This window comes from Gambusia affinis, linkage group LG08, assembly GCF_019740435.1.
Source record: "Gambusia affinis linkage group LG08, SWU_Gaff_1.0, whole genome shotgun sequence".
Lineage (NCBI taxonomy): Eukaryota > Metazoa > Chordata > Actinopteri > Cyprinodontiformes > Poeciliidae > Gambusia > Gambusia affinis.
The window spans coordinates 14,027,501-14,052,701 of record NC_057875.1 but is presented as its reverse complement, the minus strand read 5'-3'; the positions used below and the strand labels follow the sequence as shown (position 1 = coordinate 14,052,701).

Genomic DNA, 25,201 nt, shown 5'->3' with positions numbered 1-25,201 from the left:
TAAAAGCACATTTTTAGAAACAATTTTCCAGTAAAAATCTGAAAAATATGCCTTGTATGAATATGAAATATGAACTCGTGTAACCTGAAAATTCAATATGTTCTGCCACCTTTCAGGGTTCTGATTTGGAGGATTTCCCAATGATTTGTGTGTAAGTATATAACAGTCAGTCTTTAAGGTCACATGCAATGCTTTACTAAAGAAGGGGAGAAATTTTATTCCAATAAAACAATGTGAAATGATCAAGACATTGTTTCTCTAAACTCCGACTAAACTCTTGTTCTGCTAAACAGAATGCAATCAGTGAAGTGGTCTGTGTGGGATGTCAGTCGCAAAGAGCTGTGGCTCATTGCAGATTCTGCAGGCAAAAATAAAGCAAGTCCCTGCAAGGAAAATGACGAAAGGACAAAAGATGTACTCTCCTCACATCTCCATGCACTCCATTCTCTCCTTCTGTTTGCTTTTCTGAAATTGTAGGACAACAGACTTCAAATATTCTGACTTCTCCATTTTCAAAGAGTGTCCACTTATACTAATGATGGTGAAGCAGAGGTCAAATTCTTGATTTCTGAGCATAAAAGTGAGCAACCGATGAATCGATGGAGGGAAGAAACAAGAAGCACAAAGTTCATGGAAATGTGACACAGCATTAACGGCGCTGAATGAAGGTACATTGTGACACTATTTTTTTTGTGACAACTAAAATCCCCTGTCACTCTTTGTTCTTTCCTGTAATCTTTATGTCTGGTTCTCCCCCTGCCGCTTTGTCTCTGAGCATTTCTTTAGCGTCTTCACTTTCAACCCTTTACAGCAGTAACCTGCTGGGGAAAGTTACAAATAATCGTAGTAAATTATGTAAAGAGAAATAAAACTGCAAAAGAGCAAAGAGCGGGCTCTTTGTTTCCTAATTAATCATTACCCAAGATCAAGCTAAATAAAACTTTTTGGGGGAGTAGAAGTCTTGTTCATTCTATTTAAAGTTCTTTAACATTCGCTGAAGAATCTTAATTGTTCACCTTACAACTAAAAATACACACAAATATACTTGTAGGCATGTAATTCATTTCATCACATTCAAGCAGCATCTTCCCATTTTAACCATTTTCCATTGACATTGGCAAAGCAGACGATGTTACACCAGCACCACCAGCAGGTAGAGAAAAAAAAACATGTTTTAGAGACTCTCCTCTTTCTCTCCCACTATGAAGAACAGAGTTGTTAGCTTTGGAAAATCAGGTTACGATTGCATCAGCTTGATATCTGAGTATTTATCTTAGTGAACTTGTGCCGCCAAGATCTCTGAGATGCCAGTGCAGCATAACTGGTAGGTTTTTGCCAGATGTCGAAGCTGATTATATCTGGTTGTGTTTTTCTAACCGTGCAGACAGGCAAGGTTTCATATTAGGTGCAGATGTTTCTGCAGCAAATATTTTTCAACAATCACTTTGTGTCTCTCTCAAGCTACCTGTCTATCTTTGTGCAACATCTTCCATCATTTATCTTTCTCCTCTGTCTGAATTCCCTGGCTGTTTCTATATCTCTTTCTTTCCATCTCCATATTGATTCAGCCATGTCTGAAGGCATTCTCAACCTTTTTCCCAGTTTCTTTCAGAAAGGTCAAAGAGCACCACTTGTGATGTTGGAAAATGGATCAGGTGGGTTTTGTTTACGAGTTGTCTGAAGCCATAAAACAAGGTACATTTTCAAGAATGGCAATAGCACCTGGTGAATGTAATAAAAACAACTTGAGGGGAGAAAAACAGTTTTAAAAGTGCTTTTACCTACTTAGGAAATATCTCCTTACATGTGCCCTAAATCTTGGACTTTAGATTAGAAGATTTTTCCTTTGAGTTCATGAAAGTAAAATCAAAATGTATATTTTCACTCAGCCTAAGTTCTCAGGGAATTCACTGAATTTCAGATCTGAGGCTCCGTAGAACAGTTTTGCTCATGGATCGCCTTCCAGTGCAACACGACCTTCAAGGACATTCCGCTCATTTACACAGCAATTAAGCACTACCCTATTGGTAAATTGAAAAAGAGACAAAAATCCTCTGTGGATTTAATAACAAACTCATTACCAGGGCCCAACAGGGCGGAACTGCCTTTTAATTAGAGCAACACCTGATTAACGCCCAATTAACAGCGCCAAAGCCACTTAATTCCCCCCACACTTTGGCAGGTTGAGAATGTAAATATAAACAGTCCAGCATCCGAGTGCTTCCTTTCCCTACTGGGAAGGTGTGAGAGGAAAAGTAAATATTGAATCTGGATTCAATCTGTTGTCTGGTGGTCCAAATACTCTGAAGATCTCTAAAATTAATGCTGTAGATGCATGAGGTAAGTGTTTCAGGGAGAAAACAAATGTAGAGTGCTTCACTATGCATGCAAAATCTGGCAGAATGATGGACAATTGTGCAAATAATAAAGCATCTTGTTCAGCCCCCCAAAAACAGGAGCTCCTGTTTTGCTCCTAGGTTTAGGTTTTTGTTTTAAATATTGATACCCATTTACATGTTTAGTCTTTCTCTTTTTTAGGCCAACAGACTTTATCTCAAGCAGACAAAGTTTTGTTAGACATTGTGACATATGTTGGTGTACATGTACATATGTCAGAGTAAATCATTTCAGCGCTCTTAATAATTTTTTATGACGAGAGCAATGCTGATGAACAAAGTGAAACAACACTCATTTTTATTTTAACATATTAAGGTTTGTCTGCTCTGAAATCTTCTTACATCTGTGAAGATTTCTTGAAGTGCACTTGAGAAGCCACGAATTGCTTTGATGCTCATTTTAATGGGGAATGCCTGGGGAAAGAAAAACCCCAAGTTGCTGTTCCTCTGCTGCAGTGGAGAGGTCCGTGATAGTTAAAAGGCTTAGAAATTGCATATTAACGGCACCTCAGATCAGAGCCCACGTCAGAACCTGAGAAGAAGGAAAATCTCAACATCAACTCTTTATGGGAGACTCAAAAGTTACACTTAAACTGCTAAAAAGACTCTTTTAAGAAGACAAGAACAGCTTGAGCCAAAAACAGCAACACAAAATCCTCTACAGAAATATATTCATTATTTCTTTTTTCCCTGCTGGTGTTTACGGTTGTTCTGTTGAATTCAAATATTTATATTGCAGATTATCATTTTAGAAAATAATTTAGAAAGCCATAGCTGAGATAGAGTTTCCAAATAAACCCATTGTCTAGTTAGATCCACTTTTTACATCGGCATCGATTCAACAAGGTTCCAGAAACATTCCTCAGACATCCCAATTCATATTGACATATAAGGATTGCAGTGCTGCTGCAAATATGTCAACTGACCATCCAACATGCAGAGCTTATGTTCTCATTCTGTTAGACTGGGATTTGATCATTGTGGAAGGTGTTAGGAGTTTTGTAATATTCTGTTGGGGGTAGCCACATATCAAATTAGTGAAAGGGGCTCCAATGTGTCCAGAGAAAATATACCTCAAACCATTACTATCTATCTCCACAAGCTTAAAACATAAAACATAAAGAAGCATGGGTCAATACTTTTACTTATCTCAAATTTTGACCTTACCATCTGAATGTCAAAGCTGTAATTGACACTCATCAGACTAGGCAATTTTTGTCCAATTTGTCCAATTTAGATGAGGCCAGATTTCTTTTGTCTTTTTTTTTCAATGGAGAGGAGCTCTATTGACCCAATACTGACTTTTTCTGCTGTAGTGTATTAGCTTGATGTTTTGTACATTCAGAGAATGTATCCCACATACATTGGTTGTAATGAGACTTTTCTTCTCTTTTTTTTTATTTTCAAGGCGTTCTGCTCATTCTCCTGGGATCTCTGACATCAACAATGATTTTTCATCCACAAAACTGCAGCTCACTGAATATTATTCCTCATTTGGATGAATAACTATAAAGTTGTTTGGCTAAACCAACTATTATCCTCAATTTGAACTGAAGCAAGTTATCTTCACTAGATGCTTAAATGCCCTGAGCTGCTGCTCTTGGTAGAATTTCCATTTGTGTTAACAAATAACTGAGCAAGAATAACTTGTAAAGTGGCCTGTGAGTTTATTTGACTGTCACAATATGCAGTACTTATTAAATAGCAGAATATTCTCTAAATACCAGATCCAGATCAAAGTAGAAACAGAAAAGTTCAAATTAGATCTTTTATTAAAACGACAAAATAACACAACACAATTTTCAGCGGCTTACAATAACAAAACCACCGTTCTTTGCATGAGATTGAAAGTGCTTATACAAAACCAAGTGTTACAGTTATTAAACAAAACAGCGTTTTTCTAAACTTCTTCCAGTACATTGCAGCAGTGACACTATGAGGGAGCATCACTGACTGAACTTTTAAAACAGTGTTTATTTTACTTTATTTTTCTGTTCCGACAAAAAGCCCACGCACACCCAGATCTGCTTCAGGCAGAACATCAGAACGTTGCAGTCTTTTCTACAGGTAGTACTTTAGTTCAGGGACCCTCAAATCCAGACCTCCAGGGCCAGTGTCCTGCAGGTTTTAGATGCATTTCTTCTTCAACACACCTGAGTCAAATAATCAGGTCATTAGCAGGACTCTGAAGACCTTGACTGCACTGGGGAGCTAACGCAGCCATTTGAGGCACATCTAAAAGTAGCAGGTCACCTGGCCTTAAGGCCTACATGTGTGGACCCCAGCTATAGTTCCTTAGTGTACTTAGATTTTATTTATTTTCATACAGAAAACAATCTGCAGCTGACAGCCCTCAATCTAGCTGTTTTACCAAGGTAGATTGCTTTTCTACCACATCCTTACTTATAAAGTCCATTCAAGGAACTGACATGAACCTTTTAGGAGCCAAAATGCTTTTGTTGTCAACAGGTATATAAACATCACTAAGAGCCCTTTTGGTGGCTTCATATTGAGCAGCACTCTGCAATGACTTGAGAGCCTTCTCTAAGTCTGGTATAATGTTAGGCACAACAGCTTGCTCTGCAATAAATACCACTGTCTCCACCACCAATAGAAGGATCCAACCCAAAGCCCCCAGCCAGTAGGAACGGCCAAAGCTGGAGAAGTCTTGATTGTTAACCTTCTGGTGCTCATATGTGAATAAAGACCAACTCAGGAGGAAGAAGAAACCTGTGGACAGATGGAGTCAAATTAAGCTACATTAGTACTAAAGGAAAAAGACATTATGTTCAAATATTACATGCTCATAGCCTCTAATAAGAGTTTGCATAGTAATGAAATGCAATTTCCCGGACAGTAAAAACTCTCTTTAAAAACTGTTGCCCTGCAGGGTATGTAAATGAGCAATAACATGAAAGGATTCCAGTAGGTGTGGGTCTCATATAAACTGCATAAACCAAAAGGCTATTTGAAGGTTAGCTGAATGTGGGTGTTTTATGACATTTTTTTATAACTCAACATTATCAATGTGAAACATAGTGCAAAATGTGTGTAAGTGGATGGCAAAGCATAAAAGCACCGCAGCTACTTCCTGCCAGTTAGTATTTTCAGATTTCCTTGATCGTATTGGTTATTATAATCGGATTGAAAAACATTATGTCATTGGACTGAATATTAATATTAATATTGTGATTGACATGAGTTAGACCAGTGTTTCCCAATTCCAGTCCTCAGGGCCCCCTGCTCTGCATGTTTTAGATGTGCCTCTATACCAGAACAGCTGATTCAAATGATTGCATGACATCTTCTGCAGCCACCAAGTACTGCAGGAGCCTGTTAATCACCCAAAGATTCAATCCAGGTGTGTGGCAGAAGGGAAACACCTAAAACATGCAGGCAGGGGGGCCCTGAGGACTGGAATTGGAAAACAGTTAGACAGGCTTGTTTTCATGACCTGTTTAATATTTTTATTTGTTTGATGATTTTCCTTTAGTTGTGTTTTATATTTTGCTGTTGATAATTTTTTTCTTTTAATTTTTTTTTTCCCCCTGGCCACCACCTCGATGCAACTGGGCATCTTGTAAATGACATCTATGAAGCAAATGGATACTTTACATCAGGGGTCACAAACTCCAGCCCACGAGGACTGCTGTCCTGCAGTTTTTAGATGTGCCACAGGTACAAAACGCTGGAATGAAATGTCTTATTTACCTTCTCCTTGTGTAGGTAAGTTCTCCAGAGCCTTGCTAAAGACCTAATTATTCTATTCAGGTGTGGTGCAGCAGAGACACATCTAAAAATTGCAGGACAGCGGCCCTCGAGGACTGGAGTTTGACACCCCTGCTACATGAAGATTAATGTATTGGACAGAATATAATTGGGTCGAATCTGTGCAATTTGTTCCTAAAGTCTTAAGGTTTACTGAAATTACTTATGGTGTGATTTTGTCCTGTATCAACTCTGCTGAGTTGCACTGAATTGAACTGAATTACCTGTGGAGGCCATGGTGAGGAACAGCAAAGTGGTGGGGAAGAGAGCCTGCCCGGCCATGAGGAGAGAGCGGGTGTTGGAATAGGAGTGCACTGTCGTAGATGTCCAGCAGAGGGCAAACACAAGACACAGCGCCGCAGTGCTCAAAGCCATCAACAAAGAAATGACTCCGAATACTCTCTCTGCCTCTAAAGTTGGAAAACACAGAAGATGAAAAATGAAAAATGTTTAGTTAAACCATATTAATAATGATTAAGGCATGAAAAAAGTTTTTTGTAACAATCAAAAAGTTGATGCTGTTTAAAAATATTCCTCAATGGGTTTTGTTCAGATGTTTGTCTAGCATATAACCAATAATAATCAGATAAGATTTAAAAATATATATTATTAATAAATCTTTCACACTTCTTTAACCATAATCAAGATGTAAAATTAATTTTAGCTTAACATGTCTGTTTAATAATCGAACTGATTATCACACAACAGGCAAGCATGAGGCTACCATGTGCTTTTCTTAAAAGGTAGCTAGTTAGTAAACAACTAATTTAGCAGTTAACTCTACAGTATTTTTTTGAAATGACCATGAAATTATATTATAAATCGTTTAAATAAATAACTGAACAAAAAAAACTATGAACTATCTTCTCTGGTATTCAAATATTTATTCCAACTGCTTAAAAAGAATAAAACGCATTGAATTTACTGTTGTTACATTGTTATCAATAATGTTTCTTTTGGCTATTTTGATTTTGGTAAACACTCATAAAACAGAAAAAAAGAATAATATTTTTTAAGAGTGTATTGCGTAGAATATTTTTGGTATTGATTAACCGGGTTATTTACTAGGGTAGTGAGCTGCTAAACACACATGCTGCTCGTGGCTTGACAGCTGTGTGGCCTGCATTCCACTTTTCGTCACTCTGAACCCAAAAAATAAAAGTACTAAATGGAGTCTTACGCCACAGGGGGTTTTGTGTCAAGTTGTATTACCAGATAGAAGTTTGATGGCAACAGCTGTTTAGTACTGCTACCTTAAGCAAATACAAAACATGTATCTGTTCCCTTTCTGTTCTTTAATAGAAAAACAAAGTGCTCTGAAAAGAACAACATCAAACGGAGAATGAAATAATTCAAAAACAAAATTCAACGTGGTTTTCAAACTTTTATGGCACATTTAAGGTTTGAAGTGAGGTAAACATGGCTGATTTAACATCAAAACATTTTTTTGAGGTTTTTTTTTTTTTCATAAACCATCTTTGTTGTATTTCTATAATTGGTTTGGATAATTCACAGTTCAAGCATTCTGTTGCTCTAAAATCATTGGGAGTCAAGGTTGAACAAAGCTTAGCTTAATCTGATCATTTTATATGGTTCACCAGAAAAATAAAGCTAGATCTCGATGACAAAAACGAGTTCCAGCACGTCTCCTCCAGAGCCAGTAATGAGCGTCAACAGATGCAAGGATACAATTCTCTGGTAGGGTAGCAGGCTCAGACATGTTTACTACTGCTGGGAAGATATCCCTAAGTGTTTGGACAAATGTTCCTCTTCACATTCATCCTCACCAGTGACTGAGAAACAACTAACCAAGTCACCATAAGAGTGACTTTCAAATGAGCACCTATGTGCATGTTTATCAAGTTACTACATTCACCTAAGCCACAGTGACAGGTTTTGAAAGATTTCCAATGGAATAAAAATAATTTTTGCTCACCACATAAGGGAATGTCATCTCCAAGCCTCTCCTGGTTGCTGCTGTTATTGTTGAAAATTAACCACCATCTTTTATCTTTCAGCCAGTGTGGTGTGCAGATAGAGTAGCACACACACACACAACCTGTGAGTCCCAGACATGACTGAGCAAATCTGAAGCGGCTGCTGGAGTCTCTCAGCTCAAGAAGCTTCATTTTTGCCAGACTGAAATGGAAACAGAAAGCAGCAGGAATAAGTAGTAGCTTTAAAAAGAGAAGTGTTTCAAAGGCAGTATGTAAATCAGTTTAAACTGTAATAACCTACCTTGCTTGCTGGTAGAATAGATTCAAGAGTGAAGATGTGAAGTTTCGGTGAATGCTACTGTACCTACACAACCATGCAAACCTCTTCCAACAAGTTGGTATTTTGTCTTTACTGCTGGTGACTACAAGCCCTCTCTGGCAGATCAAACCTTTTAGTGTAGCTCCACCTCCGCTGCAATGGAAACTCCCCCTCGTCAGTTTAGAAATTTCCCCTAGAGTTCTCCACTCAGACCCACTTTAGAGAAAGTGAAAGCTGCTATTTAAGGAAGCGCAGGTTGATTTGTTCTTTAAAAAAAAACAGTATGGAAATTAAACATTTAAGGGAAGTTTAAAGATGAGTTTAAAATCTGGGGAAACTTTGTAGACACAGCAAAAATGTGAAACAAAAACAAACAAAACAATCATTTTGGCAATAATTTCCTTTAGAGATGTAACATTTTGACATATAGTGTGTGTGGGGGGTGTCATCTGCTCATTATGCATGACAACACATAAGAGGAAATCCCACTCTCAGTTGTTACAGTGGATGACTGTGTTGACGCTGAAAGCGTAGGTGACCTAAGAGGTCTCTCCTCCTCGTCACGTAAATACCACCCTTTCTTTTTCCTTTGTTGTAACGGAACGGCACCCACAGCCCACCCAAACAAAAACTTTCAACAACTTGATACTGATTACATTGTAGATTAAGAAAAACAGGTGCATCCAAAGGTCATCAAAACGTTTTTTTGTATTTCAGTAATCCAATTCAAGTGAAACTCTATAATACAGATTCAATTCACAAAGAGTGACATATTTCAAAACTGTATTTCCGATCATTGTAGCTACTTATTATTGTCAGAAATAACTCTGCAATAATTAAGATTAGAAATAATTTGGTAACACTTTGACGGGGGCTGCATAAGACTGACACGATACTGTCTTAAGCAGAACATAACACCTGCCATGAACATAAAGGAGTTTTTATGAATGTCTATGACTGTTGTCATGAAGCGTCCTTCTTTAAACAATGCCACTTTTAATGCAAAGTTGCTCTGAAAGTTGCATTAAAAATCAATTAAGAGTCAACATTGAATTTTTTTGCAAATGATGACTGTTTAATGCAAAATTGGCACTTTTAAAGGACTTTCAATGCAACCTTTAGAGCAAATTTGCGTTAAAAGTGTCATTATTTACCAAATTACACTTTATGACAACAGTCATACTCATTCATAAAGACTCCTTCATGCTCCTGACAGGTGTCATCATGTTTATGACATTGTCATGTCAGTCTTATGCACTTCCCGTTACCTCTGTTTGTTTATTTTATTTATTTATTTTTTTAGTTTCCTACTTTTTATCCACATACTTCTGGAAATAATTGCTAGGATTTGTTTGTGTGCCTTGTTTTATTTTTGGTTCTTGTTTTGTCATTTATTGGTTTGTGCTTATTCTCCAAAGTGCTGTCTCAAGTATGACTTGAATGTCTATGTATGTTGCTTATTGTTTTGTAAAAATCAGAAAGAAAAAAAAGAAAAAAAAAAGTGTTACCAATCATTTTTATAGATATATCACTCTGAGATAAAAATGAGTTTCACCTTTTGAACTGAAATGCTGAAAGAAACGTTTTAAATGATAACATATTAACAGGCACCTACAAACAAAATTTTTGTAATGTTTCATGGGAATGATAGAAAACCATGTGGATAATTTAATCCTTTATTCACAGATAATTGATAAATCATTCTGATTCATTTAATGGTGAAAAAAATAGAACTTGACTGTCTGGCTGACTGACATTTGGTACTTACTTCGATTCTGAGAAATTCAACATTCTCACTATAGCTTACAAAAAAAGCTTTTTCATTGTAAGATGTCAAGATGGGAAAAAAAAGAACTATGTTCCTTTTCATCCATCTGCCCTGCCCTTTCATCCACCTCTCTGCTTTATATCATTCACTGCTGATGTAAGCTGAGGCAAGCATCAGATATGACAGAGTCGGATGTCTTTGTCAAGCTTTTCAAATTATACACAAGTGGGAAGACGGAAAAATAAGCACTGCCTCTTGAAATCTTTGGCAGTCGCGTTCCTGTCTGTTTATCAAAAGCTTACTTTTTGGCTCTTTGCAGCAGAGACTTGAATACATCAAGAATTTCTGGATCCTCCCCATGAGACAGCACTGGAGTGTTCTTCTCCAGCCAATCAGACGAACGAATCTGATGCCTGAGAGTACCAATAAGGGAGTCCAGACCCTCTGCAGGCTTAGATTCTTGGCAGTCCAGCAAAAAAAACTCATCTGCGCCAAGCAAGCCTGAGTCAGGAACAGGGCTATCCCTCTCCTTCAGCTGGTCTGATGACTTGCTCTTGGGGGGCGCTGTTGAATTAACAATAGCAGTGTTGTCTGACTCACCACCACCCTCTTTTTCTGTCATTTTTCCCCCATCATCAGTTTCTTTAATTGAGCATGTGACAGAGCTGGTGTTCTTGGTTTCTCTCAAAGCCTCTTGAATTCGCTTTAGACCTGAAAAGACATAAAACAACACTCTTATTTATCTTTCATTTTATATTAGTTACAACCACAATTATCACTGTATGTTATTGGGGAATTATTTACTCAACCACAACAAAGGAATGCATAATTATGAAGAGGAAGGAAAATTAAAAAATGGAAAGATATTTCTTTGTGTGCTTATTAAATTAAAACACGTGGGTGCATATGCGGTGAGCTGCCTTTGAATTTGAAATGCCAAACTAAAATTCAGTGAATCTAAATGCACTCAGGGCTCACTTAGCCTGGCAAGTGGAGCGTTAATTTAAGAACTGACCAAGATGGTCAAGGTAATTCTAGAGGAGCTGCAGAGGTCCACAGCTCAGGTGGGACAAATCTGATCTCCATGGAACAGTGTCAAGAAGAAAGCCATAAGAAATGGTTCATAAAATTTGCCACAACAAAAGACAGATGTGGAGGAGAATGGTTTTATCAGATGGGAGAAAAACCTAAGGTCCCAGGCTGCATGGAAGAGGACATGAATGCCATCCATCTCCACAGTGAAATATGGTGGTGGCAGCATTATAATGAGGGCATTCCTTTCTTCGGCAGGGAAAGTGGAGACAGTCAGAACTGATAGAATGTACTTATTGCAGCTCCATAAACAGGAATTTAAACGACGATTCAAATATTTTTTGAGAGATAACAAGATAAGTGATACTTACAACAACAACTGACTGCTCACATTTTTTTTTAAAGGTTTTACATATCTGTAATATTGACTTTGCATTTTTGTCACATAACATAGAAAACACAGCAGCATGGTGCTGCTTTAGTTCTTTTTTTTAGGTATTTTCTGTACATTTGTCTTAAGGTCATACCAAAATATATCAATCTTTGGTTTGAGGTCTGAGCTTCGAAAGGGCCGTTGCAGCATCTTTTCTTTACTCTTCATTTTCAGCCTTTTAAACTGTAAATTTTATGGTTTTGATTATTGTTTATAGTCTAATTTTAGAAAGACTTCATCTGCTGGTCTGATCTTCTGATTTGTTACTTCAGAATTCTTTGGAAGAGGATTTTACAGTCAACACTATGACTGCAATGTTGTCAGGTACTGTGGCTATAAAACCAGTCGAAAGTCTCACTCCTCAAACAACCTGTTTAACAGCTGTTTGACATGTTTGCACTAATACTCTCTGTTTCATTCTTATTAAACATGACTGTACTTTGGTCTATTTTCACCTTTTGTTTTTTTTGTTTTTTTAAGAAAGAAAAATCTTTTGTTAGGTAAATTGTATTACTAGTATTATCAAATATTTGTTGTAAGCCTTGTAGTTACATTTAGACAATGTTTACTTATATGCTTTTACTCTTTTACTCTTAGTATAAGTAATGTTTCTATGTGTTGAATAACTTTGATTCCTTCCTGAGGCCTCCCTGGGAGAGAGCAGTGAGGCCTTCCTGAGCGATAGCAGTGACAACTACTCCCAGTAGAGTTTATTGCTCTGCAAGAAACTCTGCTCTCCTTTGTTTGTTAGATAGCTATAAAGCCGTCGCCTTGAAGACATACAACATGCCCTGCTCAACCCCATGCCTGAAACAACAATATTCTAGTGTTTAGGTAACCTGTGTCTGGATAGTGGTTGTCATTAGCGCTGCAACTATGTGATGAATTGTTTCCCCCGCCCTTTGAGAGTTGCAGCGCCCAATGTGAGAAGGATCTTAAATGCAATAAAAAGAGAGGAGCAGGCATATGTGATTTCAGAGTGGTAGGAGATTGTAACTGAAAGCACATCTCTGTTCTCCTCGCGAGTACAAGAATCTAACTCTCTTGTCTTTCCTGTGTTTGTTTAATTTGTCTTTAATAGGTATTTAGACCTGACATCTTTCTTCTGGGAACTCTTTCAAGGAAGTCCCAAAATTTGCATATTTAGTATTCTACGTGAGTCCTGTGAAGCATGACATTGGGTTCTTACTTTTTTTGTGAATTGCCTGAGAACTGTATGATTTGGCCTTGGGGTAAATCTGATTGAATGTCCACTCCTGGGAGATTCCCACTTGTCTCAAATTATTTGTTTTTTCCTTATAGTATATGTCACTAGAATGATAGACATCAAAATGTTTATAAGTGCCTCTATAACATGGATATTAGGCAGAAACAACTGCTTCTCACAACTGTATGCTCCAGAGCAGCAAACTGTCAGACCTCATGGGCTTATGGAGGCAGTCACACAGATACGGATCAGTTAGCAGGAACTGGCTGCAACTTCTTCCTCCTAAATATTAAGGAAGAATCAGGTGTGCTTCCCTTATCAGTGTTTTCATTTTGGCTTTTTAGCTTATGGTTAATGAATGATGACAGCATTTAATCCTTTGTGTATTCAAATATGTTTAAATTGTTTCTTGATCCATGTAACTCTGTACCTGAAAGAGTCTATACTTCATTTGTTCCATAGCTGTACACAGTTTATGTTTTCTTTTCACACTCTATAAATTGTACAGCTGAAATATTAATGAGTGTGTCTATCCATTTTTACTAACACAGAGTCCAGGCTGTTTGAGAACTATTTGTATTAATATGCTTTTGATGAAATCAAGAAAAAACAACAACAAAAAAAACACAGCATATGAGACTGACCGAGTTGAAGTTGGGGTTGCTGGTCTGCAAAAACGATTCTGAACCATCCAGGTGTGGAGCATGAGAACGCCTGCCCACAGCTCAACAACACTTTGTGTTTGAGGAAACACCTCCATAGAGACAGCTCTTCCTCAAACGAAGACTTTCTCAGATACTTTGGGACAATAAGACAAAAGTGAACTTTTACAACAACAAATACACACAATATTTTCAAGCCTGAGAGAAAATGGGAATCTCTGCAAAGATAAAGGTATAAGAGACAATGACTCTGCAGCTTGAATTACCTTTCTAAGGTCAGCCCAGACATACAGGGCAGCAGGTCTGTCCAGGAAGGGGATACCTAGGCTTCGCAGCTCTCTGGTCAGGAGGCTGTGAGCATTTTTCAGCCTGCGTCGGTTTTCAGGCAGAAATTCATTGTTGATCCAGTCTGCACAGTCACAACACATACAGTTATGTTACTACTCTTTCTGCAACTTAATGTTAAACAGATCCACATATTACTATTAAAGTGGAATGGGTAGATTAAACATTTTGGGATATTTTGTGTCTTTCAAATGACCTTTCACCATGCTTTGGTTCCGTTGTATCGGATCTTTTAGACATTTTCACGGCATAGACCAAGTTGTTTATCTGGCAGGAGTTTTCCAGTCAGTATTGGTGAATATTGGTTAAACCACCACAATTTACATGTGGAGTACCATAAGACACTATTTTAGTCCCCATGTTTTCTTGATAAACATTGCCTTTGTGTTCATTTTATTTGGATCAACAACATATTCTGCCACTGTTTTGTGGACAATCTTCAAATGTGAAGATAACAACTGTTGAGTCACTGAAAAACATAAAAATGTGTTAATGATATTAAAAAAATCTATCAAAATTCCTTGATCTTCATGAGAATAAATCAGAAGCAACCTAGTTTCTGAGGTTAGGTACTGTATTTCATACCTAAAAGCTTTGAGAAAGTAATTCATGCATTTGCTATAACATCAAACAGACTGGGGTAAATATTTCCATCTGAAGGTGACAGGAAGCAGGAAGTCGGAGCATATGCCCCCAGTGGTCGCCTAAACTGACTTCCTGTCGTTGCACGAATGATTTTAAGACTTTCTGTGTGTTGTTTGTGGTTCTTATAACCTATCTGATCTGCAGAATCTTTTGAAACATCTTGTGTAATCTAGAACAATGAGTCAAACAACCAGATACTTACAGATGTGTTAAAAGTCAAACTAAAAAGCATATGTGATTAAACTCTTGCAGTTATTACTAGAATTCCAACAAATTGAAATATGGCTATTTATATATTTACTAAGCTATGTATTTATTTATATTCATGTGATTTATTATATTATATATTAGATTAATTAGATTTACTGTATAGTTTTTATTTGATATGATTTATTTCTTACTTTGTACTTTTCTAGGTTTCCTTTACACTTTCTTGTGTTTAATTGTTGCTGTGCTGCAACTTGGTGGGACTTCTGTTGTTCTTCAATATGACTAAAGTTAACATTGCCATTTCAATTAGTAAACAGCTTTTATAAAACATAATACACTTTTATAAAAGAAAATATTTCTGTGAAAATATACGAATACATTTTTGATCAAATCACTGACAACTATTATCTGTTCAAACACGAACTTGTGAATCTTGGCTCATACCTCTGTCCCGGAGCAGCTGAGCCACCTGGTGCTGCAAGGTTCCAGGAAGACCGTGGAATGAGCCCAGCTGAGCCAAAGCCTCCACAAGATCTGTATTCACAGTATACAAAGTTCCTATTCTGATTCCTGCCATTGCAAAGTCCTAAAAAGTAGAAGACATAATAACACAAAGCTGTGAGACTGGATACCCACAGAGGAACACTTTTTTTATTATGTACTGCAGCAGGAACACAGAACTCAGTCCTTGGCAGTACCTTGCTCATCCCCCACATCACATGCGTCCTCTGTGGATCGGGCAAGCTGAAATAAGGGCAAATCAGTGGGAGATGAGAGCAAGTCCTCAACCAGAATTGTGATGATTAAGGTCCTAATACAGTAATCATGCAGAACCTCTCTATGCTGAGGACGCTGTGAAAGGTGACAGACTCATCGAAGACCGTCAGCATGTACACCTCGTCTACAATGGCGTGCAGCTCATTTCTAAAAAGAGATGCAATAAAAAAATTGGTTTTATGCTTTTAATTACTATAAACAACAAAGAACAGAAGTGTAAAATAATGTATTGATTTCACTGCTGTCAGCATAAAAACCCTGAGATTTACTGTTGCTCCCATGACTCTTACAACAGCCTCACTCTTGGTCAGAGAAGATGATAAAACCGTGTGACAAACATTGGAATTCCAAACTCTGTACAAAGCACAATACGGTTGTGCAGGAGAATTTACAGCAGGCTACAGAATGGGATAATAGAGGGGAGAACACACCTTTTGGCGAACTCTAAGAAGGCAATCATTTCCTTTGGAGTGTAGAGCTCAGCCAGAGGATTGTGAGGGTTCATGAGAATAAGGGCTCGAATGTTCCACCCCTAAAATAAGAGAGCTTTTGAATGCATATAAACTCCCTTAAAATGCTGATGAGAAAATATCCCTTCCAATACATTTTTCCAATTTGCATATGAAATGATTGTTTCATTGACATACCTCTTCCTTTGCCTTTTTTAGCCCTGCTTCTAGCTTCTCTACAGTGAGGTAAAAGTGTCTGCTTTCTTTGCCATCAGCCTATGCAATAATAATAAAAGTAATGAGCAGAAGACAAAAAAAAAAAAAACACAGTTGAATCCAACAGTAACCAGTACAAGCTAGAGTGAGTAAACATGAACTGATGCTATATTTTAAATTTAAAGTAACTGAATGAAAACAGACCGTATTCTTACCTCGCAATCAAGAGGAACATGGAAGAGTTTTACATCACTGTACAAGTGCACATCTTCAGTTATAACCCCATAGAAAGGAGTAGGAATAAGAATGGCATCTACAACAGAAAAACACTCTTATAACACAAGCTAAATTTACATATATCAGTGACTTCACCACAACTTTAAGTGGATTTTAGTGGGATTGAATGTGGACTGACTTTTTTTTTTATCAATTCTTTGCGAAGTAGATCAAGCTCAATCAGACTCAAGTTTTTGTGTTTCTTATATAGTGATATACTTTATGTACACAATGAACAAAAAAACCCTTTCCTTTGTGCAGTTTGTTTGGATTCAGCTACATGCAGGTACATGCAATATGGCCTTTTCAGCCCACCTTTAGGATCACAAATTACTGCAGCAATACATGAGAAGAGTGAACCACAGCCATTCATCACCACAACCTGAAAGAGACAACAAAATATGAAAACATTGTGCTATGGAATAGTCAACTAACAGAGCAAATAAATAAATGACAAACTCATCCAGCTACTAAAATAAAAGGTTTTTTTCAAGATACAAATTAAGCATAATGGAATTAGGCATATACTTGTATGTATAGCTGCAGTTGGGGCACACTGTCTGACTAACTCTGTAATTATATTGTGCAATACACTGAAAAGGAAAAAATATATATAATTGGAATAAAGACAGAATCAAAATTAAAACTTAGGTATTTTAATGCTTAAGGATTTTTTTAAAGTTATTAGTCATCACATATTTTTTGCTTTAGACTGGTGTTTTCTTTTTCTCCCTTCCTTTCTTTCCTTCTTTCTTCATTTCTTTCCATCTAATGTGTAAGTTCTGCTATTTCTAAGTGTATTTATTTTGCATATTTGTCTTTACCTTTTTTGAAAAGCACTTTGCTGTACAATGCACTATAAATATCAAATGCTGAAAGATCTTGTGCTTTAATGACGTAATACAAATGAATACAAATGAGCAGTTGTTTTTTTGCAAATGAATAATCTCTGTGCTTTGTTGTCACTGAGTCAACAGAGAATTCCTCTGCATAACAAAGTAATCTTAAGCCAAACGTGGGACCATCTGTGTGAAAATCCTAAGGATCAAACTCAAATTGGGTTTTTAACAGTACTCATCCAAAACGCAGTGCATCTTTAATGAAGTGGCTGAAGAAAAAAAGATTCTCACAGTCGCATTAAGGACCTGTAAAGGTTCTGATATCAGCTGGATAAAAATGCTGTGGTACCACTTAAGCAGAAATGTGTACATAATTTGTCAATGAACTGAAACACTAAAAAAATGACTGAAATTCACAAGACTAAATATATTAATACACTCTTCGGTGTATTGCTGTTAAGAGGCATTTTCCAAGTTATTGAACTATTAATAAGTCAATTCTTGAAAGGTTGAAATACTCCCTATTTATTATTATAAATAGGAAGTAATTGGGGGTTGCAGTAACTCAGCAACAGAGTAGTAGGCCAAAGTAGAGGTATCACAGGCTCTAATTGCTGACTGCTACAAAAATAGGAAGCGATCTCAAACCTACTGTGAACTTCAGGTTTTAGATTAATATATATATATATATATATATATATATATATATATATATATATATATATATATATATATATATATATATATATATATATATATATATACTTATATATATGATATCAAACTTTAACAAAAACCCTTTACTCACATTATCAGCTCTTAGTGGCTTGGGAGAGCAGCAGTGGTGAGACAGGAACTTTGCAACTTCTTCTCTGAGGCTAAACAAAGGAAGGCAGGATTGAAAGATTATTATAAAATAAAGTTTTCTGGTGTTACTAAGGTAAAGCTTTAATAAGATGTTAATTTAAAAATGAGAACGAAAGTGCTCTGAAATGTCTTACAAAGCATGCCCAGTCCAGTCTCCATACTGCAACAGGGATGACTCAACATGCAACATGTCAGGCTTGGTTAGCTGTAACAAATTGAACCATCGGTAGAAGTAATTGGAATAATTGGAAATTATTTATAGTTACTGATAATCATATTGCTGTATGAGGCATGTGTGGTGGAACTTAAATATTTAGTCACTATGATGGTGTAATCATATGTACAATTCAACAAGTCCCAACTTGTATATTATTTAAGCAGGTACTTGTCTAAAATAATATTATTCTTCTGTTTTGGAGAAGCTTCAATGGTTCTCATGTGAAGCAAAATAGTCTTTTAAAATAAGGCAAAGTGGATTATGTCAAACAAGCTATGAAGCTAAATATCCATGAAACAAGTTGTTCAATGTTCATCTTAGCTTAAATGTAACATAATTTCATGTTTTCTCCTATACAGAGAAATGCCCTCATTCCTACCATAAAAAAATGCTAGATTCTCTTTGTAAATTTCCTTTGTACAAAATTCCCTCCTCTGCAACTCTCCTTAGAGTTCTGGCATTGTGTCATTATGTAAGTGACAGTATCATGTATTTTACTCTTTTATGAAGAAGATCATAGCATAGTTTGTTCTCACTGGTTCCCAAGTTGATGATGCCCTGTTAAAAGAAAACAACAGCATGAGTATTATTTATGGTTTGGATTTCTCTTTATAGCACAATGCCTACTTACATTGGGATTGTCTGTTTGATGATGTTTGTCCATTGCATACTGGATAAAGCCCTCCTGGAGAATGCCTTGATGCTGTCGGATGCTGTTACCTCGGCTGGACAGGTACACACTGCGGCCGGGAGCCTCTGCACCTCTTGTTGCCAAAACATCCTGTGACACTTGGCAGGTCTTGACAGATATGGGCTGGGACTTTTTGGTCTCCTGAGTGGCAACAAGCTGTGCTGTGGGAACTTCGGGAGGAGGCTGAGATAAAGATGACGAGACAGCTGGGCCGGCAGTGGCCAGCGGAGGACTTGACAGATGAGCCAGAGGTGAGACGGGACTGTCGGATGGCGTGGTGGCAGGGGCCCCCTGTGTGGTGGCGAACAGCGCCCCTGTGAGCATAGTGAACAGGTGGAGCTCGTGCTGCCGCTCCTTTTCTGCCCTTCTCTCCTCCCTCTGCTCCCTGCGTTCCTCAGCCTGGAACTCTCTCTCCAGCCGGGCCTCTTCCAGAGAGAGAAGACGCTCCTCTGCAGACTGCTGCCAGCTTAGGAAACTGACCAGAGCTTTGTCAAGGCTCTCTCTACCACCTGATCTGCCACACGACGCCCTGCCACCCCGCCTACGCTTCCTTTGTTTCACAGAAGTTGACCCGTGTGGAGCCTCACTGCTGGGCTGCTCAGATGTTTCTTGCATCACAGGACCAATGTGAGTGGCAGACGTAGCAGAATCATTCATGTCTCTAAAACCTGAAAATATAAACATATAAAATTACTTTCTAGCACATATGTGAAAACATATGTGTACAAAAACTAAAAAATAAATTAATATTTTATTGCAGTGGCAGAATCTCACACAGATTTCTGTCTGTTTAAATCCTTCCACTTGAGAACATTTATTCAGTGAAGAACAAAAATGGTATCAATAAAAATCTATTTCAACTAAACCCCAAATTTAATCAATATATCAGAAAAAAGCTGATATGCATAACAAGATAACACATAGAGCAGTGGTAAATCCTGTAGGAGTGGCATCAATGACTCATTAAGGAGGTCACAAATGAACCCAGAACATTTAAAGCAGGCATCATTTGCCTCAGTTAAGGTCAGTGTACATGTTTCAACAATAAGAAAGAGCAAAGGGTATCCAGAGGAAGGTTTTGACGTACAAATCACTGTTGAAAAGAACACAAAATCCAGTTTGCCGAAAGGATTATGATACTGATCAAAAAGTCTGTCAGGAAATATTATGTGAACCACTAAGAAAAGATGGTCATTTCTGGAAGATAGTGGCCCTGACAAATCTTTTATAAAACTAACACAATATTATTGAAAATTAATTTTATACCGACAATCAAACATGGTCGAGATTGTGAATACAGCAGGAAAATGATCCAAACCACACTAGCTCAAAAAGACCAAAATGAAGGTTTTCGAGTTAAGTCTGGGCTTAACTTTAAGGGTTATTATGATCTTAAACAAGCTAATCATGCTTGAATGAACACAATGATGTTATCAGATATCACAAACACTTGTTGACACTTTCTGCCGTTAAGATTGAGAGAAATATATATTTGGTTTAGAATTTAAATTACTTTTACAAAAGTATTTTTTTATAACACTATTGATGCTTTAAATGTTTGTGTGAGAGCTTGCTACTTCAATAAGAGATACATTTATTTTATTACATTTATTCTATCCTTGTATAGCTTTACAAGGAACGCTAACACATTGGTCCACATTTGTAACATGCTTATTTTTAACAGTGGAGATAATAGTGGTTTTATTTGCCTGAGGGTGAGATTCTTGTATTAGGTGAGGTTTCAGGTTGACCCAATGTGTCCTCTGCGTCCAGTAGAGACTGCCCATCTGTCTCCTGGTCATCCCCTGAGCCATAGTACATCTCAGGTGGTGGCACCCCTGAATTCAGGATGTTCCCCTCAGCATCCTCACACTTTATATCCAGGGGATCTTCAGCTTTAGGTGGCTGGCCGAACAAAAATCCTCCTGAGGATGAAGGGCCAAACGAGCCAACTGGAACTCCCTGCAGATACGCCTCAGACCCACATGAACCCTGGAACACCTGCTGAGCTACCACGGTTCCGCCCAAAGAGGAGTAGCTGACCGCCGGACGGCTCGCCAGCACTCTGTCCATCACGTCATAGAACTTCCAAGTCCTCATCTTGTGGTTGTCTTTGATACGCCTATACTCCAGCTTCATCTTCTTAATCTTCTCCCTGCATTGGTCGCCCGAGCGGTAGATGCCCTTTTCGCGCAAGATGTGTGCGATGCGGTCAAACACCCGCTGATTGCGCAGGGAGCTCTCCAGCTCGATCTGCACGGACTCGTCGGACCAGAGCTGTAGCAGCTCCACGATCTCTGGATCGGTCCAGTTGCTGCCTCTTTCGTACCTCCTGGCGCGGAAGTCCATAATGCTAAGTTATAATGGGACGTATTCTGCAACACAGGAGATGTTCCTGTTTTAACTTTTAACAACCCCGGGAATCACTGAAATATAACGGTATCATTGGTAAAGTTGGTTATTCCCACCGTGTGTGCCTACACAGTAACTAACCACTTTTGCTCTCTCACCTCAAATTAAAAGTGCAGCTCTTCGATAACATATTGTTGTGGTGCTGTCAATCTGGTGTTACGTCACGGCTCATTGACCCGATTTCCGTCGGTTCGGAATGGCACGGCTTTGTTCAGCGCGTGTTAGAATGCACATTTGTTACTAATTCTGTAACAATGTTGCAGAATTTGACAACACGGACACAGAGATATCTGCATCCGGGTTGACGGCACATGCGTGCTGTCCTTATTCCGGGATAACCTTGGCTCGTGTTAACTGCAAGGGGCTGCTGTAAGCAGCCTGTGTTTCATTCGTACCAGGCTGAACAGGGGTAGACACACACACACCCAGCACTTCGAGCTAGACACTGAAAGAGATGAGTTATGGCCCCCTCTACTGTACGATGTACTGCTCTTCCAGTGTAGTTTTAATATTCAACCACAAGATGACAGTAGCACACAGCGTCTAAATCTGTTGGCCTTCGAAGGAGTGCGTGTGTTTTTATCATGGGCGTCGCACGGAAATTATTTAAAAGGATAAAAATAGCCAAAATCAAAACATGCTTCATAATCTTATCTGCATGGATTACACAGTGGTATTTGTTTTACTATAATTATTTGTAATTATGTTTCTCATCTGCTGAAAATCATGAATTGTTAGCAGTAGCAGTAAAAGTCAGTTTATCCGAGTTATAACAACCATTGGCACAAAAAGGGAAGACAGTACGAATAATATGTCAACTTCGCCTTCATGTTGCGAGTTCACATTTTATTCATTGAAACATTCAAACTGTACAAGACAATTTAGTTCCAAGAGTCTTTTTTAGGCCTGTGATCTATTCTTTTTTATCTATTTATTTATTTATTTATTGCCATATATTATACTTAATATAGCCTAAAATATCATGGGTGCACGGAAACCAACGTTTTCAATCAAACCTGCAGCAGCTTCCAAGGCAAACTTGCCACACACAATATGGTAGATCCACTGCCATACATTTTCTGCTGGGCATCCACTAGCTATAAGAAAAGCAACGAGATTGTATGGCGAAAAAGCTTTTAGCCGCCCCTCTGAGCGAGTACGGTGAGCCAAACCAAGCGTACAAGATAATCCACTTGCCTCTGAACGTGACGTATTTCCGTGAGAAAGGAGGTTTGTGGCAGTTTGTTGTCATCTCCATCCAATGGTGAACCGCTACATTGTATTGGCACGGAGTGCTATTTCACCCGCAATTTTGTTTGATATTATTGATTCTCGCTTAACACATCCAGCAAAAACAACTTATTCGGTTGCAGGAAATCTTCAAAAAATGGAAAGCGACGGTTGAAGTTTATTGTTGAAATATATAATCATGGTGTTGTTAAGTTATTTGCGAATGACAAGCAAGAAGGGAGAGTTTAATTGATGACTTCTTGGAGGAAAATGGGTGCTTGCGGGTAGCAAAAATAAAAAATAAAAAATCCTGAAGCAAGTGAAGGGAATGAATGTAAAGTTGGGTAGTTAACGCACAAAAGAAAGGAAGAGAGGGGAGTCTCCGCTTGGAGCGAGGAGGAAAAGAGGAAAAGGAAGATGAGGGGAGCATGACGGCTCTGTCCTCATGGCTGTTATCTGACTTTCTGAGGTAACTGTTTTGACTTTTTTGTATTTTCTTCTAGTTTTTGTGATGTCCACGAGTGCGGTGTGTCATACGCAGGGTGGAGAATAGAAGCAGAGTGGGTGGGAACACAATGGGAATATTTGTAGAAAGCGTTGCACGATCTCTGCCAGCAGTCCTCACCAGTCCTCCCAGTCAGGTGAATTTTCCCAGATAAGATACCGGGTACTATAGTCATGTTAAATGCTACATAGGTGGACGTTATTACCAGTAGAGAAGCACCTTTCCAGCTTTGATTTTTATTTTATTTGTGATGCCTTTTCCATGAAGTTTACAATTGGTAAGAAATTCATCTTATCATCAAAATTAAAATTGTCTTCATTTGATCTGTACTTTAAACTTTTACTCTGTTTTCCTCATTTCTCTTTATCTTGTATACATTCTGCCTGCTTGCTTTGGTAGCTAAAGTTTTCATCAGAAACCGGTTATGAAATACAAACATTACCAAGTTGTTACTTGAATTTCTTTCTTTTTTTGTGAGACTTAAACTGTTGTGGTTCAGTAGTAAAATTTTCTTTTTACATTTAAAATGATAAAAGCATGAAATCACTGAAAAAGAAAACCTCACATTTTTTATATATTGATCCCATGATGTCACTCTCCTTACATGAGGCTTTCAGATATTGGGCACAAATAAGATCAAAACAAAACACATTATTCTCAGAAAAAGCAATGCCACCCACTTTCACCAAATTCAATGGTTAGAATTTGGTGCCTGTTTTTTTTTTGTGGGGGAAAAATAACAGCTCCTTGTTTGTTTGTTTTTGTTTTCAGTTATTGTTATTTGCTTGTACTTTTCTTTTTTTAATTTCAACAGTAAATGATTTACTTTGATTTAGTTTTACTAAATCAAAATAGATCATTACTTTTCAATTTTGATCAGTAAAAAAGAGAGAAACATCTCAAATTACAATGTTTTTCTATCATTATCAGAACCAGATGATTTTAAAAAATGAATACAATTTTTTTAACAGATCTATTTTTCATCATTCAAATTGATAATATTTTAGATTTGCCCAGTCTTTTCATTCTTTTTCATCTATATTTTTAGATTTAAAAAGTCATGGCACAACACCTTTGATTAGTACAGAAGAAAAAGACCATTACTGGTTTCTGATGAGAACATTCAATTACCAAAACATGCACTGACCACACATTTGAGTTTTCTTAATTTTTTGTTTTTTTTCTTTTACCTTAAGGCTTACATCTCATACCCACATCAAGTAGCTCTTTCTATCGGAGTAAGGTGTGAATTGCTGTGATAAATCTCATTTAGTGCTGCTCCTCAGGCAAAGCTGGAATTGTTTAGACCTAGCTGTACACTATTCCTCTTCATGCTGTCATTAAATACTATATTTGTGCCTACTCGGATATAATCTCTGCGTGCTCTGTTTGAACAAACAAGTGGGGTGGGGGGGACTAAATCCTGGAATGATTTAGTATACATCCAATCGTGCCCCGAGGAAAACATTATTGTTATTTTAATTTCCACTGAGATATCAGCAGAGGGAGGAAATCAAGGTCACCAGCACCAGCATGGCTCCAAGCATTATTCTAGGACGGATTACACACCGAAGCAAAGTTACTCTGTAAAGCTATTTTTTATTTATTTTCAACGTCTTTGTTCAGCCTACATTGTGCCCAGGATCAAAGGTATTAACAGGGATTGCAGTTATGGTTTTATAGTAGTCCTCATCTCTGAAACCTCTTGTGTTTCATCAGCACAAAGGGTTAAACTGTACTGATAATTCCCCAGCTCTGAAACTTTTCTAGGAGACACTAAATGGAGATGCAGTGTAGGAGGAAGATGTGTGAAAACAAACTGCTCCATGGTATAACTCATCTATAACTAGGACAAAGGGTGACATGGATGAATGGAGGGTCAACCTGGGAAGCAATGCTCAGATTCACATAGCTGTTTAAAATTGGGTTGAATCCCTCTATGGAGCATTATTTACACAATTGATTGCTTTTCCAGGATACGCTGCTATCGCCCCACACAG

General features: G+C 37.8%; 3 protein-coding genes across 4 annotated transcripts in view; 1 reads left to right on the top strand and 2 right to left on the bottom strand.

Moving 5' to 3' along the window:
• Positions 1-3,636: 3,636 nt before the first annotated feature.
• On the bottom strand, positions 3,637-9,352 carry si:ch211-256a21.4. Its single transcript, XM_044125175.1, has 4 exons — positions 8,403-9,352; positions 8,101-8,303; positions 6,389-6,574; positions 3,637-5,126 (listed from the first exon to the last, which is right to left on the bottom strand). The coding sequence occupies exons 2-4, from the start codon at positions 8,291-8,293 to the stop codon at positions 4,813-4,815; spliced, it is 693 nt and encodes a 230-aa protein (XP_043981110.1). The 5' UTR covers positions 8,294-8,303; positions 8,403-9,352; the 3' UTR covers positions 3,637-4,812.
• A 267-nt stretch (positions 9,353-9,619) lies between these two features.
• On the bottom strand, positions 9,620-21,783 carry accs (1-aminocyclopropane-1-carboxylate synthase homolog (Arabidopsis)(non-functional)). 2 transcript variants are annotated; one of them, XM_044125055.1, is made up of 16 exons: positions 21,565-21,783; positions 20,764-21,429; positions 18,995-19,722; positions 18,862-18,921; positions 18,281-18,351; positions 18,088-18,157; positions 16,756-16,822; positions 16,380-16,477; positions 16,147-16,224; positions 15,931-16,031; positions 15,557-15,646; positions 15,421-15,466; positions 15,167-15,308; positions 13,789-13,931; positions 13,505-13,658; positions 9,620-10,899 (listed from the first exon to the last, which is right to left on the bottom strand). In XM_044125055.1, the coding sequence occupies exons 2-16, from the start codon at positions 21,401-21,403 to the stop codon at positions 10,487-10,489; spliced, it is 2,901 nt and encodes a 966-aa protein (XP_043980990.1). In that variant the 5' UTR covers positions 21,404-21,429; positions 21,565-21,783; the 3' UTR covers positions 9,620-10,486. The 2 variants fall into 2 exon arrangements, with proteins under 2 accessions (XP_043980990.1, XP_043980989.1); XM_044125054.1 differs by having other exon boundaries at positions 20,764-21,783.
• An 841-nt stretch (positions 21,784-22,624) lies between these two features.
• The window catches only part of furinb (furin (paired basic amino acid cleaving enzyme) b), a 115,147-nt gene continuing 112,570 nt past the window's right edge, over positions 22,625-25,201 (top strand). Inside the window, exon 1 of the mRNA XM_044124731.1 lies at positions 22,625-23,165. The gene's annotated coding sequence lies outside the window, so the exon portion shown is untranslated. The remainder of the gene's footprint in view (positions 23,166-25,201) is intronic.

Bases quoted from the DNA above. Each gene is read 5' to 3' on its own strand.
- accs (XM_044125054.1), bottom strand. From the start codon at position 21,403: ATGGACTTCCGCGCCAGGAGGTACGAAAGAGGCAGCAACTGGACCGAT. The intron at 15,309-15,420 runs GTACTGCCAAGG...TCTACTTTTTAG, and splicing joins TGATGTGGGGGATGAGCAAG to GACTTTGCAATGGCAGGAAT. The intron at 10,900-13,504 runs GTCAGTCTCATA...ATGTCTTTTCAG, and splicing joins GCAACCCCAACTTCAACTCG to GTCTAAAGCGAATTCAAGAG.
- si:ch211-256a21.4 (XM_044125175.1), bottom strand. From the start codon at position 8,293: ATGAAGCTTCTTGAGCTGAGAGACTCCAGCAGCCGCTTCAGATTTGCT. The intron at 6,575-8,100 runs GTGAGCAAAAAT...TTCCAACTTTAG, and splicing joins AGATGACATTCCCTTATGTG to AGGCAGAGAGAGTATTCGGA. The intron at 5,127-6,388 runs GTAATTCAGTTC...ATCTGTCCACAG, and splicing joins CCTCACCATGGCCTCCACAG to GTTTCTTCTTCCTCCTGAGT.